The sequence below is a fragment of the Vitis riparia genome, chromosome 6 (genome assembly GCF_004353265.1).
Source record: "Vitis riparia cultivar Riparia Gloire de Montpellier isolate 1030 chromosome 6, EGFV_Vit.rip_1.0, whole genome shotgun sequence".
Lineage (NCBI taxonomy): Eukaryota > Viridiplantae > Streptophyta > Magnoliopsida > Vitales > Vitaceae > Vitis > Vitis riparia.
The window spans coordinates 16,718,217-16,737,037 of record NC_048436.1 but is presented as its reverse complement, the minus strand read 5'-3'; the positions used below and the strand labels follow the sequence as shown (position 1 = coordinate 16,737,037).

Genomic DNA, 18,821 nt, shown 5'->3' with positions numbered 1-18,821 from the left:
TTGAAAATAATTAAGATTCAATCACATAAAAATTACATATAGCAAGTAGGGATAACAATTTTGATACTAATATGATAAAACGACTCAAAAATTACATGGATTTAGCAGTTTTGGGTTAAGTATAATCATATTTATGTTATAATTGTGTAAACACATTAATTTATTAAACCAATGATATTGGAATGTGACTATTCAACTCATTTAACCCATTTATTTATTCATATCAAAACACATCTATGATATGATTATGAGAACTAATTTATGATTGACATAACCAATTTATAACATAATAAATTCATATAAATTTATTAATTATATATATATATATTTAAAAAAATATTAAAAATTTAAAACAAATTTTCAGTTATAAAGATGTCCTATAAAACATTAAGGAGGTCACCCTTATTTATATGTGAAATCAGGGAATTAAATTTGAAATATTTGATATTTGATTACTTAATTTAAAGAATTTGATTTCTTAATTTTAATAACTTTTCACCCTCATTTAAGAAATTTGCCAACAATCAAATGTTTTTTCTAACTCCCTTTTGACTTCAATTTCCCAATTTATTTCTCCTATTTGAGAAATCTATCAATAAGAAAATATTTCTCTCTAATTCCTTTCTAACTTTAATTGTTTTATTTTATTTTATTTTATAAGACTAGATTTTGTAACCATTCAAATTTTACCGTGTGTTATTTTTAAAATTGTATATCATATGTTCAATGTGTGGAATTCATGACTTATGAAATCCAAATTTTATTGAACTACAGAGTTTTAACTTTAGTGACAAATTTTATAGTAATTTAATCCTTCATTTATTTTTAAGCCTACATAGCTCAACAAGTTGAATATATTTTTATCGTGTTAATGGGTTCAGTCTTGATTTAATTTAATTTATCAAATAGGTTAAATGAATGATTCCTAATTTGCCACCACAATAACAAGAGACAACAAACAGAAGGGAAGGGAAACTAAAATACGTAATATGACTTTTCCTTTCATGTTGCTTACTATACTTGGTGTCTCTTAATTTGTTTTTATTCTAAGATGTTAATAATATGATTTGATTGATTTATACAAAATTATAATAAAAATTGTATGCTAGATAAAATTATATTTTATAATTTGTAATAATTTAATTATATCAATTTAATATTTTGATATTCATCATAAATTATATAGAAATATTGGAGTGCAAATACTAAACTACATAATAACAACATGACACCTTATTCATCCAAAATTTCAAATTTCAAAAAAAAATATTAAAAAAAATAATTTTTAAATTTATTAAATATTTATTTTTGTAAAAAAGTAATTAATAAAAAATTTAAAATCTTAAATATGATTAATGAGATTATTATGTGGGTATTTATTACTAATATTTAATATTAAAAAAATAAAATAGCAATATGATATTAAGATTATATTTTTATAAATATAGCAAAATGAGATTATTCTAAATTCAGTGATGATAACATTATAGTAAAAATAAGGAGTGATATAATTATAAATATTTCACTAAGAGCATAAAAAAAAAAAATGGTAAATATATATAGCGAGTAATATTGTTACTATAAATATCTGGTGACACGACGACAGATATATGAGTAAAGAAAAATCTCGGTATTCTACAAGAAGACAACATAAAATGCTATCGATCCATCGCTGTTTCTTGCTTCTGTTATAAATTATGGATACAAACATAGATGAAGATGAGGAGTAGAAGGAGAAGAAACACTTAACTTTCAAGGAGTCGTAGAGGAGAGGAGGAGACATGGCTCAGACATGTGGGTGCAGCTCTGGAGATAGTAGATGGTCTCTCAAGGGAATGACTGCTCTTGTAACCGGTGGAACTAAAGGAATTGGGTTGGTGTTACCTGTTTTTATGTCTTTGGGTTTGGACTATACCTTCCTATATATAAACGTATGTATCAATTCTGCAGGCATGCAATTGTGGAGGAACTGGCTGGATTAGGAGCAACCATACACACGTGTTCTCGAAAAGAAAGCGAGCTCAATGAATGCTTAAAGGATTGGAAAGCTAAAGGTTTTGGAGTGAGTGGTTCAGTGTGTGATGTATCCTCTCGGGCCCAAATGGAGAAGCTAATGGAGACTGTCTCTTCTGTGTTCAATGGGAAGCTGAATATCCTTGTAAGTTCCTCTAGTCTAAGGTTCCTATCCATGATATTCCACATACTTTGTCGAACTTCCTACAATTTGAGTTCCCCTACTTGATATATTTTATTTATTTATTTTTTGGTTCCGGACTCAGGTCAACAACGCTGCTATTGTTATTCAGAAACCAACAGTAGAGGTCACGGCAGAAGAGTTCTCAACAATCATGGCCATAAATTTTGAATCTGTGTATCATCTGTCCCAACTCGCACACCCCCTTTTAAAGGCATCAGGAGCGGGAAGCATTGTATTCATCTCCTCTGTTGCAGGCGTAGTGTCACTCAAGTATCTGTCTGCTTATTCAGCGACCAAAGGTATTTCGTTACATGATCCACATTATATATATATATATTGCAAGTTCTTGGGTTGTGGCCCTTGTGGCCTTCTCGGCGTGTCATTATCATTTTCATTTTGTGATTTTTCAGGAGCAATGAATCAACTTACAAAGAATTTGGCATGCGAGTGGGCGGAAGATAATATTAGAAGTAATGCAGTTGCTCCTTGGTACATCAAAACTCCGATGGTGGATCAGGTAATTCAGTTGCTCTTCTGTTTTGTCTGGGAAAATTCAATAATCAATTCCTCTCTCTTTTCTGTCTTTTGCATAATCTGGGTTGCAGATGCTCAGTAACAAAACCTTTCTGGAAGGGGTGATAAATCGAGCTCCACTTCGCCGTGTGGGAGATCCGAAGGAGGTGTCATCTTTGGTGGCATTCCTCTGTCTACCAGCATCATCTTACATTACTGGACAGACTATTTGTGTCGATGGTGGCGTGACTGTCAATGGTTTTGAGCCAAACCTGTTCTAGGAACATCTTAAGACTCTCTCAAAAATCTTAGCTTCCTCTACCGCTTTCCTGTTTGGATCCTGTCTTTTTCCTGAATAATCTGTTTGGGGTGGTAAGTACTCTTCTGTTTTTTCGGTGTGGGGTTCATTTGAAAACATTGTTGCATGATGCTTATAATAATCGTTGGAAAGTTTGTAAGAAGTTACTTATCATTGGATGAGATTCTTGTGATGGGTGTTTCCTATAATCAGATTTATCTTGTTATAAGGTTATTGTTGTTGTAGTAACTGCAATTCGAAGGAAATTAATTTAGTATAATACTGTAGGTTGTTGTCTAGTGTCTACTACCTCAGCTTCTCATCCCACCCAACTCTCCCTCTTTAACTACCTAATATGAAATTAAAATATGAATTTTACCACCTGTCCGTCTTGTCCACCGTTTCTTTGGCTCTTCAGTCTTCACTGTATGGGTAGCACCACACTTTCTTCTATTCCTAACCGAACCAGATCAGATCAAGATCCGGTCGACGGTCTTACTAGTTCTACGTTAGTAGGAATTTTTCATAATATGGTTTAATGGTCCCATGTAGATATTCTTTAGTCAAAGTTTTAATAAGCCCATCAAAAGTTGTAATATTTTATTTTATAAGTTAATAGAGAAAATTTTTTACTTTAAATTTTTGTTGGTATTTTCCAGTAATCTATAGTAATTAAGGCATTGATATTTTCTCAAATTACAGAATTAAGTTCTAAAACAACATTTATTTTGACATAGATAAACATTTGAAAGATTATAATTTATCTTTAACTTACTTTTCTTTATAACCAAAATCTTTTTTCTCGATTTTTCATAATATTTGGTTATGATTAATTATTCATGTATACAATCTAGGTATGAATCTATTATCTTCAAAACTTATTTTTATTTTTATATGTCATGTTTAAAAATTTACTTTAGATGGTAAGTCAATAAATGTTTCTAAAGGTAAATGAGTGTATGGTATTATGATTAATTTTTAGATCTTGACTAGTAAAGGATTCTTCTTTACTCTTTATCATTAAGAGTATAATTTGTTCATTTTATTACTTGAGCTGATTTAATTCTCTATTTATTAATTTCTTATATTTCATCATGTAAATTTTGAATAGTTATAAGTTTGTGAATAGTTTTGAATCTATTAAATATTTCATCAATAACATTGATTAGATTTGGGTTCTTGAAGTCTACTTATCTCTTTAATTTGTAAGAATTAAATCTTTTAAGTCTAACAAATATTGAATTTTTATGTTGAATCCTCCATTTTATGACATCAAAAAATATTTATTTATTTACTTTTGAAGAAATCATATTTATTATTTTATATGAACAAACATATGCACTTTCACATGCATCATCATTAGTCTTCTAGACTAATTATATCCATTTAATATGTCTAGTATTTGTGTTAAATTTCATAAAAATATTCAAGTGTAAATATTAAACTACATTGTACACTGTCACATATGACACATTTCAAATAGTAAATACTAAAAACATAATTAAAGATAACTTAAGTTTTATTTTTTTGTCAAAAAAATATTATAATTTTAATTAATTGAATTATTAATATTTCATAATTTAGAAAAAAATAAAAAATAGTATTTTAAAATTTGGCTCTCTTGAAAATCCTGAGAGGATAAAAATTGATAAAAAAATTAAATTAAATTTAGAAAAGGTTATTAACATTAATTAAGTACATCCTTGTCACGGTATTTAATATTTTTTTTTTGTTTATAAATAGGGTAAATGGACATTGTTATAAATACATGAAGATGATATTATTATAAAAAAAAATATTGTAAATATAGTGAGTAATATTATTAAAAATATCCCATGGAATGGGGCAATATAAAGGGCAAAAAAAAAATAAAAATAAATAATAAATAAATAAAATAGAGAAGAAAGAAGAAAAAAAAGAGAGTGTTGTAAGCATAGGAAGTCAAAAGTACTGTATAAGTGTGATTCATCCCCGTTTCTTACTTCGATTATTAAGTATGGACAGAGATATAGAAAAAAATGAGAAGAAGAAGAAGAAGAGTAGCATTCAGCTTTCACCAGCCAGTGTAGAGTGGTATGGTGGTGTACCATATGTTTGGTTGTTATTCTTGCACTTCAAATTGATGAATGGTGGCTTTTCATTCATACTTTCACTCGTTCACGTACAGAGTATATATAGAGGGTATACATGACTCAATATCCTACAATCAAGTTATACAACTATACAATCATATCTGTTAATTATGTTGACCGCCTATAATCAAGCACTATAATCAAGCGTAATCACCTAAAATGGGAAAGAATGATTATAAGGATTTGTACAACTAATATCCTAATATCCTAATATTTCAACCCTCCCCCTTAAGTTGGTGCATAGATGTCACACATGCCCAACTTGTCTAAAATTTTTTAGAACACTTAACTTGAGACTGCAGCTTTGGTGAGGATATCAGTTAATTGATCTTCTAATTGAATCTTAGACAATTCCACAATCTTATCATCCAACTTCTCCTTAATGAAAAATCTGTCCACCTCGACATGCTTTGTACGATCATGTTGTACTGGATTATGAGCAATGTCACATGCGGCTTTATTGTCACAAAACAATCGGATTGGTTGCTTAGATAGGTAACTTAAATCTTGTAATAGGAGTCTTAGCCATAATGCCTCACAAAGTCCTAGAGTCATACCCCTAAATTCTGCTTCTACACTTGAACGAGCGATGACATTCTGCTTCTTACTTTTCCATGTCACAAGATTACCACCTACAAAGGTAAAGTAACCAGATGTAGATCGCCTATCATCCACTGCACCGGCCCAATCAGCATCAGTATATACTTCTATACTCTGATGATCAATATTTTTAGCGAACAAAATTCTTTTCCTAGGAGCATTCTTCAAATACCTCAAAATGCGCATGACTGCATTCATATGTTGCTCTCCAGGATTATGCATGTATTGACTCACTACACTCAATACATAAGCAAGATCTGGTCTTGTATGAGCTGAGTACATTAATCTCCCCACAAGTCTCTGGTATTTTCCCTTATCGGTTGATACTTGATTAGACTCAACACACAATTTTAGACCTTCTTCTATTGGTGTATCAACAGGTTGACATCCCGACATTCCAGTCTCTTATAAAAGATCTAAGACATACTTTCTTTGAGACATAAAAATTCCTTCACTTGATCGAGAAACTTCAATCCCAAGAAAGTATTTCAGAGAACCTAGATTTTTCATTTCGAATTCTTTAGACAAATAATTTTATAGAGTTTTTCTTTCTTCAAGATCATTTCCTGTAACTACCATGTCGTCCACATATATGATGAGTGTCGTAATCTTACCATGTTGCTTTTTCAAGAACAAAGTGTGATATGAATTTCTTTAACGATAACCAAAAGCTCTCATTGACTTTGTGAACCTTCTAAACCATGCTCTCGGGGATTGCTTCAACCCATACAATGACTTCTTCAATTTGCACACCTTTTGACATTGCTTTTTTGACACCATGCATCCTGGTGGAAGATCCATATATACTTCTTCAGATAACTCTCCATGCAGAAAGACATTTTTCACATCGAATTGTTGTAATGGCCAATCCAGGTTTGCAGCTAAAGATAGTAATACTCGAACTGTGTTGATCTTAGCTACATGTGCAAATGTCTCTATGTAGCCACTTCCATAAGTTTGAGTGTACCATTTTGCTACCAGTCTTGCTTTAAATCATTCAATACTGCCATCTACCTTGTACTTCACAATATAGATCCAACGACACCCAACTGGCTTCTTTCATGGTGGACATTCTACGAGTTCCCATATTTCATTCTTCTACAATGATTTCATCTCTTCATTCATGACTGCTTTCCACCTTGGATCAACTAAGGTTTCCTGCACACTGTTAGGAATAGCTATAGTAGATAATTGATTTACAAATGACTTATTTGATTTAGACAAATGATGGTTGGACACATAGTTGCTCATGGGATATTTGACTTTGATAGACAATTTAGGTTCATATGTGGGTTTAGAAATACCTTTATTATGACGGTGTGGTAACTGTTTCATGAATGGATCAGGTTCCAAATTAAGAACACCCTCAGCAAACAACAATTGGTTTGGTATTTTAGTGAAGGCATCTTCAGACCCAAATTGTTCAGATGGTGGTGATGGTTCAATTGTACTGTCTCTTCTCTCTTCTATCACTTCTTCAGCTTCTGGGTGGTCATTACTACTTGGTTCCAAAGTTGTACCACTCATATCCAATTCACCCGCTTCCTGGTTCACTAGTTCAAATTGTCCAGATTCATCATCCTCAGAGATATGATAATCATAATCGAGAATCTGAATTTCCTCATGTTACTCCCCCTGAAGTTCAAACTCAAATGAAAAATACATCGAATCTTCATGAAACACCACATCCATTGTAATAAACATTCATCGAGTTGGAGGATGGTAACATCGATATCCTTTTGGGTGCAATGCATATCCAACAAACACACATTGCAATGCACGAAAAGTTAACTTGGTGCGTTGGTGTTTGTGTAGATGCACAAATGCCATGCAACCAAAAACACAAGGAGGTAGATTTGGAATGGTTGGGGCAACTCGACATTAGTAAGAGCTTGGAGAGGTGTTTGGAAGTCAATTGAGCTGGAAGGTACCCGATTGATCAAGTATGCGGCAGATGTGATTGCTTTTCCCTAATTAGATATCATCAGTTTTGATGCTATCAAGGAAGCACGAACAACCTCTAACAAGTGTCGATTTTTCCATTCAGCGACTCCATTTTCCTGGGGTGTATTAGAACAAGTAGTCTGATGAATGATGTCATGTCCTTCCAAATACTTTTAAAGATTAGAACTTTGATATTCTCCATCATTATTGCTACGTAGGACCCGAACCTTTGCATTGTACTAAGCTCCAATCATTTTATGAAAATTTTGAAACAACAAGTTCACTTCATCTTTGGTCTTCATCAAGCATAACTAGGTCATTCTGGTACAATCATCAATAAAAGTAACAAACCAACGTGATACACTCAAAGTTGGGACTTTGGAGGGGCCCTAAACATCATAATGTATAACCATAAAAGGAAGCGGACTGTTATTCAAAATTAACATAAATGAAGCACGATGGCTTTTAGCTAATTCACAAATATCACAACGGAAACCAGAAACATTACTCCTTGCAAACAAACTAGAAAACAATTTTTTTAAATAACCAAAGAAAGCATGTCCTAGACGTTGATGCCACAACCAAATTTTTGATTTTTTCTTCTCACCCTTAGACCCATCTACCATCAAGGTTTGTCGCAACTTATTGGAATCCTTTGACTGCAAGTCCAAGTAATAGAGTTTTCCCCGCTTAATACTACAACCAATCGTCTGTTTTGTTTGGATGTCCTTAAAAACACAAAATTCAGGTCAAAAAATGACAATACAAGATAAAGTTGCAATGATTTGAGAAACTGACAAAAGATTGTAATCTAAAGATGGAATAACTAAAATAGAATCTAAATTCAAAGTATTAGTAAAAGTTAAGGATCCTTACCCAATGATTGGGGTGGTGTTACCATTGGTTGTGGAAACAATTTTTTGTGAGGAAGGTCTAAGGGGTGAGACCTGTCTAGAATCAAAAGTCATATGATTTGTAACACCAAAATCAATTATCCGTGTACTATTAATAATAGATGTAGAAGTATTTAAAACTTTACCACCATAATCTATAGCGGCTACCAATGCAGCGGCTTTCTTAGCAACATTATCCTCTGTTTTTATTTCGGCAACAGCTGCAGTCGAGGTTTTCTTGGAATCCTTCTTCCATTGATCACAATTATGATCCCAACAGTTTGAATATCCCATAAGTTCAAAGCAACGACTCTTGGTATGACCAGTCTTATTGTAGTGAGTGCATTTGAAGGTTGACTTATCAATATTAGGGGTTGTCTTAGGATGGTTGATCTTGGATTAGTCTTGCCAATTTTGGGTTGATCGCTGTCAGACTACCATAGCTGAGGTGTTAGGATTGTCAGATTCTGCTTTCATTCTAGCATGACCCACTGCCACTCGTTAAATTAGTGCATAGCATTATTCCAAATCAAGAACATGATCTTTGCGTAGAATCTCTCCTTGAACTTGCTCAAAGTCACCATCCAATCTAGCAAGAAAGATGTGCACCTGTTGTCATTCAATGGATTTTCGGTATGCTGCAATGTCATCAGGGTCTTTCATGACTACCTTATCCCAATGATCCAATTTGCAAAAAATCTTAGTTAACTCTTCATAATATTTAGAAAGAGACCTGCCGCTTTGTTTGGCAGTGAAGGCTTTTTAATTCAAAGTGAAAACTTGTAATTCATCGTTTCCATCATAGAAGGCCTTTGATAATGCACTCCAAATTTCTTGAGCGGTGGGTAAGCGTAAATAACGCTTCATAATTTCTGGACTCATGGACATTAACAACCATCTCTTCACCTTTTGATTCTCAGCATACCATTTTTCATATCCATCTTCTGACTCTTTTGGTGGCTTTGTCTTGCCTCAAATGTAGAAAAGTTTTTTCCTGTTCGGCAATATGCATCTCCACGAGTTGTGACCAAACGTCATAGTTTGATTCAGTCAAAATAATTCATGGATTAAAAGTACCTTCAGATTGAAAAACAATAGTATTTTTTTCACTCATTTTTTTTTCTTTCATTTCTTTTTGGGTAAGCAAATGAAAATATAAAAATGACACACACTTTTCCTCGATGCTTGTTCTTCTTTGACAAATTTCTAGATCGGTGATGACCAACGTCGGAGTAAGGAATGGCGCTGATCTTTGGCGTGGTGCAAGTAGAACAATCCGACGATTTTGAGATGCAAGGGCGAGGCTTCGGACTAAGGTGTGATACTTCAAGCGGATGTATGAAGCGCAGTGTTCTACTGACGGTTTGATGTCCACTTTAACGACACAGGGACTTGGGAATGCAATTCAACTAGTGTGAATCAAAGTTTTGAATTGGTATATTTGAATGGGAAGTTTGTAAGGGATTTTGTCTCAAAAGAGGTTTCTAAGGCTGGCTTTGATAGCAACTTCAAATTGATGAATGGTGGTTTTTCGTTCATACTTTCATTCGTTCATGTACAAAGTATATATAAAGGGTATACATGACTCAATATCCTACAATCAAGTTATACAACTCTACAATCATATCTGTTAATTATGTTGACCACCTATAATCAAGCACTATAATCAAGCGTAATCACCTAAGAATGGGAAAGAATGATTAGAAGTATTTGTACAACTAATATCCTAATGTCTCAACACTTGCTCCATACAAGTGAAAAGATGAATGACAGAGGAAATTGACTGAATAATATTATTGATGTTGAAGTGTATATTTATACAGGGAGGTTTGTGATCTTTTTCTACAAGTCAGGAATTAGCTTACTATATTTTAGGCTATCCACCTATAAGTCAGGAATTACAATAGGAAAACTAACATATACAGATCATCTATTCTTAACATGGAAGATTTAGGAAGATTGACTTTCCAACATTCCCCTTCAAGTTGGAGAGTGGATATCCTGCACTCCCAACTTGCGAATCATAGGAGCAAAAATCTCATTTCCCAATGGTTTGGTCAGAATGTCTGCAAGTTGATGCGCTGAGCTCACATGTCTTGTAATAATGGAACCATCTTGGATCTTTTCCCTAATATAGTGACAATCCATCTCAATATGTTTAGTACGCTCATGGAAAACAGGGTTGGCTGCAATGTGCAACGCTGCCTTGTTGTCACAATGCAGCAAGGCAGATTCCTGATGTAAAACACCCAAATCTTTCAAAAAGTACCAAAGCCACGTTAACTCACAACAAGCTCCTGTCATTGCACGATACTCTGCTTCGGCTGAAGAGAGTGACACTGTTTTCTGTCGCTTTGATCTCCAAGAAATCAATGAAGGTCCAAGGAATACACAGTAGCCTGTAGTGGACTTTTTAGTAAGTGGACAACCTGCCCAATCAGAATCACAGTAGGCTCTCAATCTGAAATCATTATTCGAAGAGAAGAACAAACCCTAACCAGGTGCATTCTTAAGATAACGTACAACTCTGAATGCTGCTTCCATATGAGCTTTTCTCGGTTGATGCATAAACCGGCTTAACACATGAACTGCATAAGTGATATCTGGTCTCGACACAGTTAGATATATTAACCTTCCAACCAATCTCCTATAACGACCTTGATCATTGAGCAAATCGCTCTTATCAGACAATTTCAATCCTCGTTCCATAGGTGTATCAATAGGGGCAACGCCCAACAATCTTGCATCCTCAATAATCTCTAATGCATACTTACGTTGGGAAATAAAAATCCCATTTTTAGAAGTAGAAACCTCAATGTCAAGAAAGTATTTTAAATAACCCAGATCTTTGAGATGAAAATGACTATGCAGAAATTTTTTTGTTGTAGCAATGCTCACAGGATCATTTCCAGTAATCAGAATATCATCAACATATATCAAGAGGGGAGTAAAGGACTTGCCTTGTTTTCTGGTGAACAAAGAATAATCGGCTCGAGATTGTGCATAACCGGCAGATCGAATAGCTTCTGAGAACTTGGCGAACCACTGGCGAGAGCTTGTTTTAGACCGTAGAGTGATTTATGAAGGTGACATACCAAGTTTTCCTCCCCCCTGTCGTCGAAGCCCTGGCGGTGGAGACATATATATTTCCTATGTATGTTGCCATGAAGAAAAGCGTTGTTAACATCCATTTGATGAAGAGACCAGTCACGGGTTGCGGCCAATGCAAGCAAGCAGCAGACATATATGATCTTGGCAGTGGGGGAAAAGGTATCCTGATAATCAACACCTTCTAATTGAGTAAAGCCCTTCGCTACCAATCGTGCTTTGTAACACTCAATAGACCCATCTAAACGGTGTTCAATTTTATACACCCATCGACAGCCAATCGGTGTCTTGCCGGCTAGAAGTGGAGTGAGAGACCAAGTGCCATTAGCTTGGAGAGCCTGCAATTCAGAACGCATTGCCTCCTGCCACTCAGGATGAGCGACGACTTTCGAATAAGACCTAGGTTCTGTGACAGCACTATGTTGAGCAACAAAAGATCTATATGCAGGCTTATATCTGTGATAAGAAACATAATTGGCCAATGGATATCGTGTACCTTTAGTCGGACCTGGAATCAAGGAAGACGATTGATCGGAGGAAACGTGGGAGCAAACATAATCGTGGAGCTTGATTGGCGGGGTGATATGGCGGCTGGAGTGACGGAGCGGAGCGACTGGTTTGGGTGAGTGTGTTTCTGGTGAAAAGATGGGTGTCTCGGCTGGAGGAGCGGAGAGATGGATGCAAATGGTGGCACTGGAGAAGACGATACTAGAGTTGCAGAAGGCGATGGTGGAAGGTTTGGATCGATCTGAGAAGAAGGTTCGAAAACGAGTTCGGAAGGTTGAGAAGGAGAGGAAAAGTCGTCATTTTCTGTGGTGAGAGACGGTGTGCTTGTGTAGTTGGAAAGAAGAGGGGAAAGTGCGTGAGAAGTAGAGTCAAGGGAGGAAGAGATGTCGTGGGCCACCAAGGGGATTGGACCAGAATTATGGGTCAACGAATGGAGAGTGGAGTTGGGCTTGAGAGAGACATAAGGAAAAATATCTTCATGAAATTTGACATCTAGACTAGTAAAGACCTTTTTGGTTGATAAATCAAATAATTTGTATGCTTTCTAACCAGCAGGATAACCGATGAAGATGGATGGCATGGCACGGTAATCAAATTTGTGAGAGGTGTGAACATTGGTGGCATAGGCTAAACATCCGAAAACACGGAGATGAGAGTAAGAAGGTGGTTTTGAGTAAAGCAATTCAAAAGGAGTTTTAAAAGACAATACTGGTGAAGGTAACCGATTGATGATGTGTACGGTAGTGAGAGCACACTCCCCCCAAAATTGAGTGGGAACTTGAGCATGAAATTTCAAAGCTTGGGCTACTTGTAGAATATGATGATGTTTGCGTTCCACAACCCCATTTTGTTGAGGCGTGTAAACACAAGAATGCTGAAAGATGACACCATTATCTTGAAAAAAAGAACGAAGTGAGGTAAATTCTCCATCATTGTCACTTTGAAAAGTTTTAATGCGAAATTCAAATTGTGTGAACACATAGCTAAAGAAACGTTTTAAAAGTGATTGTGTTTCATCTTTATGTCGCATTAAAAATATCCATGTGAAACGTGTATAATCATCGACAATAGTGAGAAAGTAATGAGCACCAAACAGAGAAGGGTGTCGATAACGACCCCAAATGTCACAATGAATAATCTCAAAAGGTTTTGTAGAAGAAATAGCACTAGTACCAAAAGGTAAACGACTTTGCTTAGCCAAAGGACATATAGGGCAAGCATTATTGGACTGAACAGAAAAATTCAAAAAATTCTTGGCAATGAAACTCAAACGAGAAGGTGATACATGGCCTAAGCGACTATGCCAAATATCGGTAGAAGAGATGGCGAGATTGCAGGTTGGTTGGTTTGTGGATGAGGAATGGTTGGTTAAAGATTTATCCGTTGCTAGTGCCACCAAATAGTATAGTTTGTCACATTGTTTACCCAAACCAATCGTCCTCCTCGTAGCCAGATCCTGCAAAATACACCAATAAGGGAAAAACATCACTGATTAATTTAGACCTCTTGTCAAACAACTAACTGATATTAAATCAACTTTGAATGTGGGCATAGATAAGACATCATGTAGATAATAGACGGAATTCAGAGGCAAAAACCCTTTCGTAATAATATTCATTTTTTCTCCGCTAGGCAACAATACGAGCAGTAATGAGCAATTTTTATCTTTATGCAATAACTTAGAGGATGAAGTAATATGATCCGTCACCCTACTATGATCCGTCATCCCACTATCAATAATCCAATTGTGGGAAGCGACTTTGGACAAACCTGGCTTTGTTACCGCATTCACTTTGGAACTAGAGTTTTCATCTTGGTTATTAAGAAGTGACAAAAGTTGCTTGAGTTGGGCTTCTGATAATGCAACTGTAGGTCTCCCTTCATCTGCCTCAGAAACTTGGTTAGCTGTAGAAAAACTTTTATTCCGATTTGAGTTTGAGCCTAAGTTCATTCTTGCTTTAGGATGGCCTGGTGGGTATCCATGTAGTTGAAAACACTTTTGAACTCAATGACCCATATCTCCACAATACGAGCACTGGGGGCGTCCTCTTCCAGAACCCATGCGGCGTCGATCTTGATCAAAAAATGGTCTGCCATCTTGCCCCTGAGAAGACCGATTCACCCGAAAATTTTGAGAACCAGAGGGGCGATCAGTCGGTTCCATCATTCTTGTGTTCGATCGATCTATTCCGTCCTTCCAAGTAGCCGAAGATTTGCCATTGCTGCGCACGACCATAGCAGCACTTGCGGCAGATTCCGCTGCTGCGTTCGTCGAAGTGAGGAAGCGCTGCTTTTCTTCTTAAGAGACAGAGGAGTATGCTTGGCGGACAGAAGGGAGAGGATTCATTAGGAGGATTTGCCCGCGAATAGCACTATAAGATTCATTCAAACCCATCAGAAATTGCATCAATTTTTGTTGATCTTGTTGTGCCCTATGTGCTGCAGCGTTGTAGGAAGCTAGTTCATCCCGCAGGCCTTTCAATTTTGTGTAATAGGCAGAGACAAAGAGTTGCTCTTGTCGAAAACAAGCAATATCTCGCTGAATTTCAAAGGTGTGAGGTGCATTGCTCTGAGAGAATCGCTCACGGAGATCTTCCCAAACTTCATGAGCAGTAGAATAATAGATTACACTGTCCGCAATTTCTAGATTGAGAGTATTGACGATCCAGGAGTGAACCATGTCGTTACACCGTGACCAAGTCGCATAACCTTCAGGATTAGTTTCTTCTGAAGGAGCCTTGATCGAGCCATTAACAAAACCCAATTTGTTCTTGGAATTTAAAGCTAGAATCATAGCCCTTTTCCAAGCCGAATAATTGTTTCCATTCAAAGATTTGGAAATCAAAACCAAACCTGGGTGATCTGAATGGTGAGTGAAATAGGGATTGGCGGAGAGATCTGCCTTTGAGAAATCTGTAGGAATCTCTGATTTTGCCATGATGATTGAAGAAAAGAGATGCTACACGAGAGATTAGAGTGCAGCGATGAATCAGGATTTTAGTCCTGCTCTGATACCATGAAAAGATGAATGACAGAGGAAATTGGCTGAATAATATTATTGATGTTGAAGTGTATATTTATACAGGGAGGTTTGTGATCTTTTTCTACAAGTTAGGAATTAGCTTACTATATTCTAAGCTATCCAGCTATAAGTCAGGAATTACAATAGGAAAACTAACATATACAAATCATCTATTCTTAACATGGAAGATTTAGGAAGATTGACTTTCCAACAACAAGTGTGAGCTGATCCATTTCTATTTTCATTTTTGTCATCTCAGTCGTCATGACTGATTCGTTTAGTGGGTCTGGTGTTAGCCAAAAGCTAGCCACCAATTTTCTTTGCTTTATCCTATTACATTAGAATAAAAAAGAAAATGGAGGTTTGAGAGGGCCATTGGGACCATTATCAGTTGTGTCTTTTGGTTTCAAGTTGTAAGAAGTCCTGTCAAAGTTTATGTCATTTGCTATGCTGTTTCTGTTCCATTTTCAGTTCAAAGAGTGGTAGAGTAGAGGAGGAGGCATGGCTCAGACATTTGGGTGCAGCTCTGGAGATAGTAGATGGTCTCTCAAGGGAATGACTGCTCTTGTAACCGGTGGAACTAAAGGAATTGGGTTGGTGTTACCTGTTTTTATGTCTTTGGGTTTGGACTATACCTTCCTATATATAAACGTATGTATCAATTCTGCAGGCATGCAATTGTGGAGGAACTGGCTGGATTAGGAGCAACCATACACACGTGTTCTCGAAAAGAAACCGAGCTCAATGAATGCTTAAAGGATTGGAAAGCTAAAGGTTTTGGAGTGAGTGGTTCAGTGTGTGATGTATCCTCTCGGGCCCAAAGGGAGAAGCTAATGGAGACTGTCTGTTCTGTTTTCAATGGGAAGCTGAATATCCTTGTAAGTTCCTCTAGTCTCTAAGGTTCCTATCCATGATATTAATTCCACATACTTTGTCGAACTTCCTACAATTTGAGTTCCCCTACTTGATTTTTTTTTTGGTTCCGGATTCAGGTCAACAACGCTGCTATTTTTATTCGGAAACCAACAGTAGAGGTCACGGCAGAAGAGTTCTCAACAATCATGGCCATAAATTTTGAATCTGTGTATCACCTCTCCCAACTCGCACACCCCCTTTTAAAGGCATCAGGAGCGGGAAGCATTGTATTCATCTCCTCTGTTGCCGGCGTAGTGTCAGTCAAGTATCAGTCTGCTTATTCAGTAACCAAAGGTATTTCATTACATGATCCACAGTATATATATATATTGCAAGTTCTTGGGTTGTGGCCCTTGTGGCCTTCTCGGTGTGTCATTATCATTATCATATTGTGATTTTTCAGGAGCAATGAATCAACTTACAAAGAATTTGGCATGCGAGTGGGCGGAAGACAATATTAGAAGTAATGCAGTTGCTCCTTGGTACATCAAAACTCCGATGGTGGATCAGGTAATTCAGTTTCTCTTCTTTTTTGTCTGGGAAAATTCAATAATCATTTCCTCGATCTCTCTTTTCTGTCTTTTGCATAATCTGGGTTGCAGATGCTCAGTAACAAAACCTTTCTGGAAGAGGTGATAAATCGAGCTCCACTTCGCCGTGTGGGAGATCCGAAGGAGGTGTCATCTTTGGTGGCTTTCCTCTGTCTACCAGCATCATCTTACATTACTGGACAGACTATTTGTGTTGATGGTGGCGTGACTGTTAATGGTTTTGAGCCAAACCTGTTCTAGGAACATCATTAAGACTCTAAAAAATCTTAGCTTCCTCTACCGCTTTCCTGTTTGGATCCTGTCTTTTTCCTGAATAATCTGTTTGTGGTGGTATGTACTCTTCTGTTTTTTCGGTGTGGGGTTCATTTGAAAACATTGTTGCATGATGCTTATAATAATCGTTGGAAAGTTTGCAAGAAGTTACTTATCATTGGATGAGATTCTTGTGATGGGTGTTTCCTATAATCAGATTTATCTTGTTGTAAGGTTGTTGTTGTTGTAGTTATAGGATTGAAAGAGAAATGCAAAGAATCGTAAAAGGACGATGAAAATTCATCATTTTTACTTATTCAAATATTACACCATCTCTTATTTACAATAAATTTCAAAAAGTGCAAGTGAAACCAACCTTAAATTAATTTTGTTTGATAAATTTAGATGAAATTCAACAAGTGTGAATCTTTAATTTTTTTTCATTTCCATTAATTTGGTAGCTATTATGAGGTTGCCCATCAAGCTAAAAATGACCAAATATGATATAAGCATGAAGTCTTTGTTATATCTCGGAGATTAAGAATTAATTCCAATACCATTTATAACTTCCTCTTTTTACTTTATATATCCATGAATTTAAGATAGGTCCCTCACATGTTTAGCTTCTCCCCTTGACGTACGTAGTGTCATATGGACAATAATTAATGCTTGTTGAGCTAAGGTCAAATATATGAAAACAAATAAGATTCATTCACGTAAAAAATACATATAGCAAAGAGACGAAGGAAAGTGGGTTCTGTGATCTATCACACATCATGGAAAAAGCTGTGGTACCATGGCTTTTCCAGGACTTTTCCTTGCATAATGGTACTGACAACAGCATGCTATTGTGTTGTTACTCTTAAGATATTTTAATATAAAGTAGCGCGTATGTACTATATACAATCAGTGACGCCATGTAACACGTTAGCCAATAAGGTTACAAATTTTAATTTTATATTAATAATATGATTTGGGTATGCTCCATATTTTAAAATATAATTGAATCATAAATATCTAGAACTAGAAATCCTTTTGAGGGACCAATAACATAAATCATTAAAATTTTATAATTTGATATTATAAATTCCTAATTAAAATTTAAAATATATTAAATTTATTTGATATAAATATATATAAAAATAAAGAAAAAAATTAATATTTTCATATGATAAATTATACCAAAAAAAAAACAAATATTTTTTTTTTATCAAAGTTGTTTTCAACAATATTTAAAAAATATATATATAAATTTGGGAAACTTGTATTTTGGAGCTGCTACTTAGAAATGATATGGTTTTCGGAACCCAAAAATGAGAAATATGAGAATCAATTTTTAATATGAAAACTATTATCGTTTTTGTGCATTCTGAGTCGGCTTCATCTTTTGTGCCTAAATTGCCCCTCCATGTCTCCAGCTCAGCATTCTCAACATCATCCCAACCTCCATTTCAGTAGGACCATTGAAATTAAGAAAAAAAAAAAACACTAAAATCTAAATTTGTAACTTCTCAAAAAAAAAAAAAAAAAAAAAAACCCAACATGCAAGTTTTCAATTTGCTCATTTGGAAGCTTTCTCTCATCTTTCTTCAGTCCCGACAACCCAAAATTTCTCTCATTTTAGTTTAGAAACTCAAATCCAAAACTCTAAATGTGATATGTTGTGGAATTGTTTTTATGGTCCTTAACAAGATGCATGCGGCATGTACTGAACTTTAACCTAATTCCTTCTACCAATTTTTTTGGCCCCAAGTTACTGGGGACTATGGTTCCGATTGGGTGGTTTTTGAGTAGTCAAAAACCATTTTTAAAGCTTAGTAAAAAATTTTATGCCCCTCATTTTATTTAAACAATTTATAACTTAAAAAATAAGAAAATAAAAAAATATT

The 18,821-nt window shown here is 35.4% G+C and overlaps 2 protein-coding genes across 2 annotated transcripts; both read left to right on the top strand.

Annotated features, from left to right (window-relative positions):
• Positions 1–1,766: 1,766 nt before the first annotated feature.
• LOC117916216 (tropinone reductase homolog At5g06060-like) lies at positions 1,767–3,237 on the top strand. The gene is made up of 5 exons (XM_034832134.1): positions 1,767–1,873; positions 1,951–2,158; positions 2,280–2,496; positions 2,608–2,714; positions 2,803–3,237. Exons 1-5 carry the CDS (start codon positions 1,782–1,784, stop codon positions 2,989–2,991), a joined length of 813 nt encoding a protein of 270 aa, XP_034688025.1. The 5' UTR covers positions 1,767–1,781; the 3' UTR covers positions 2,992–3,237.
• Positions 3,238–15,584: 12,347 nt separating this feature from the next.
• Positions 15,585–17,161, top strand: LOC117916214 (tropinone reductase homolog At5g06060-like). Its single transcript, XM_034832131.1, has 5 exons — positions 15,585–15,807; positions 15,885–16,092; positions 16,207–16,423; positions 16,533–16,639; positions 16,732–17,161. Exons 1-5 carry the CDS (start codon positions 15,716–15,718, stop codon positions 16,918–16,920), a joined length of 813 nt encoding a protein of 270 aa, XP_034688022.1. The 5' UTR covers positions 15,585–15,715; the 3' UTR covers positions 16,921–17,161.
• The last annotated feature ends 1,660 nt before the right edge of the window (positions 17,162–18,821 follow it).

What these genes read in the sequence shown, in the direction of transcription:
- LOC117916216 (XM_034832134.1), top strand. Translation starts at nt 1,782, where the DNA reads ATGGCTCAGACATGTGGGTGCAGCTCTGGAGATAGTAGATGGTCTCTC. An exon ending in TGCTTATTCAGCGACCAAAG is followed by an intron (nt 2,497 to 2,607) that starts GTATTTCGTTAC and finishes GTGATTTTTCAG; the next exon opens with GAGCAATGAATCAACTTACA. An exon ending in AAACTCCGATGGTGGATCAG is followed by an intron (nt 2,715 to 2,802) that starts GTAATTCAGTTG and finishes TCTGGGTTGCAG; the next exon opens with ATGCTCAGTAACAAAACCTT.
- LOC117916214 (XM_034832131.1), top strand. Translation starts at nt 15,716, where the DNA reads ATGGCTCAGACATTTGGGTGCAGCTCTGGAGATAGTAGATGGTCTCTC. An exon ending in GGTGGAACTAAAGGAATTGG is followed by an intron (nt 15,808 to 15,884) that starts GTTGGTGTTACC and finishes TCAATTCTGCAG; the next exon opens with GCATGCAATTGTGGAGGAAC. An exon ending in AAACTCCGATGGTGGATCAG is followed by an intron (nt 16,640 to 16,731) that starts GTAATTCAGTTT and finishes TCTGGGTTGCAG; the next exon opens with ATGCTCAGTAACAAAACCTT.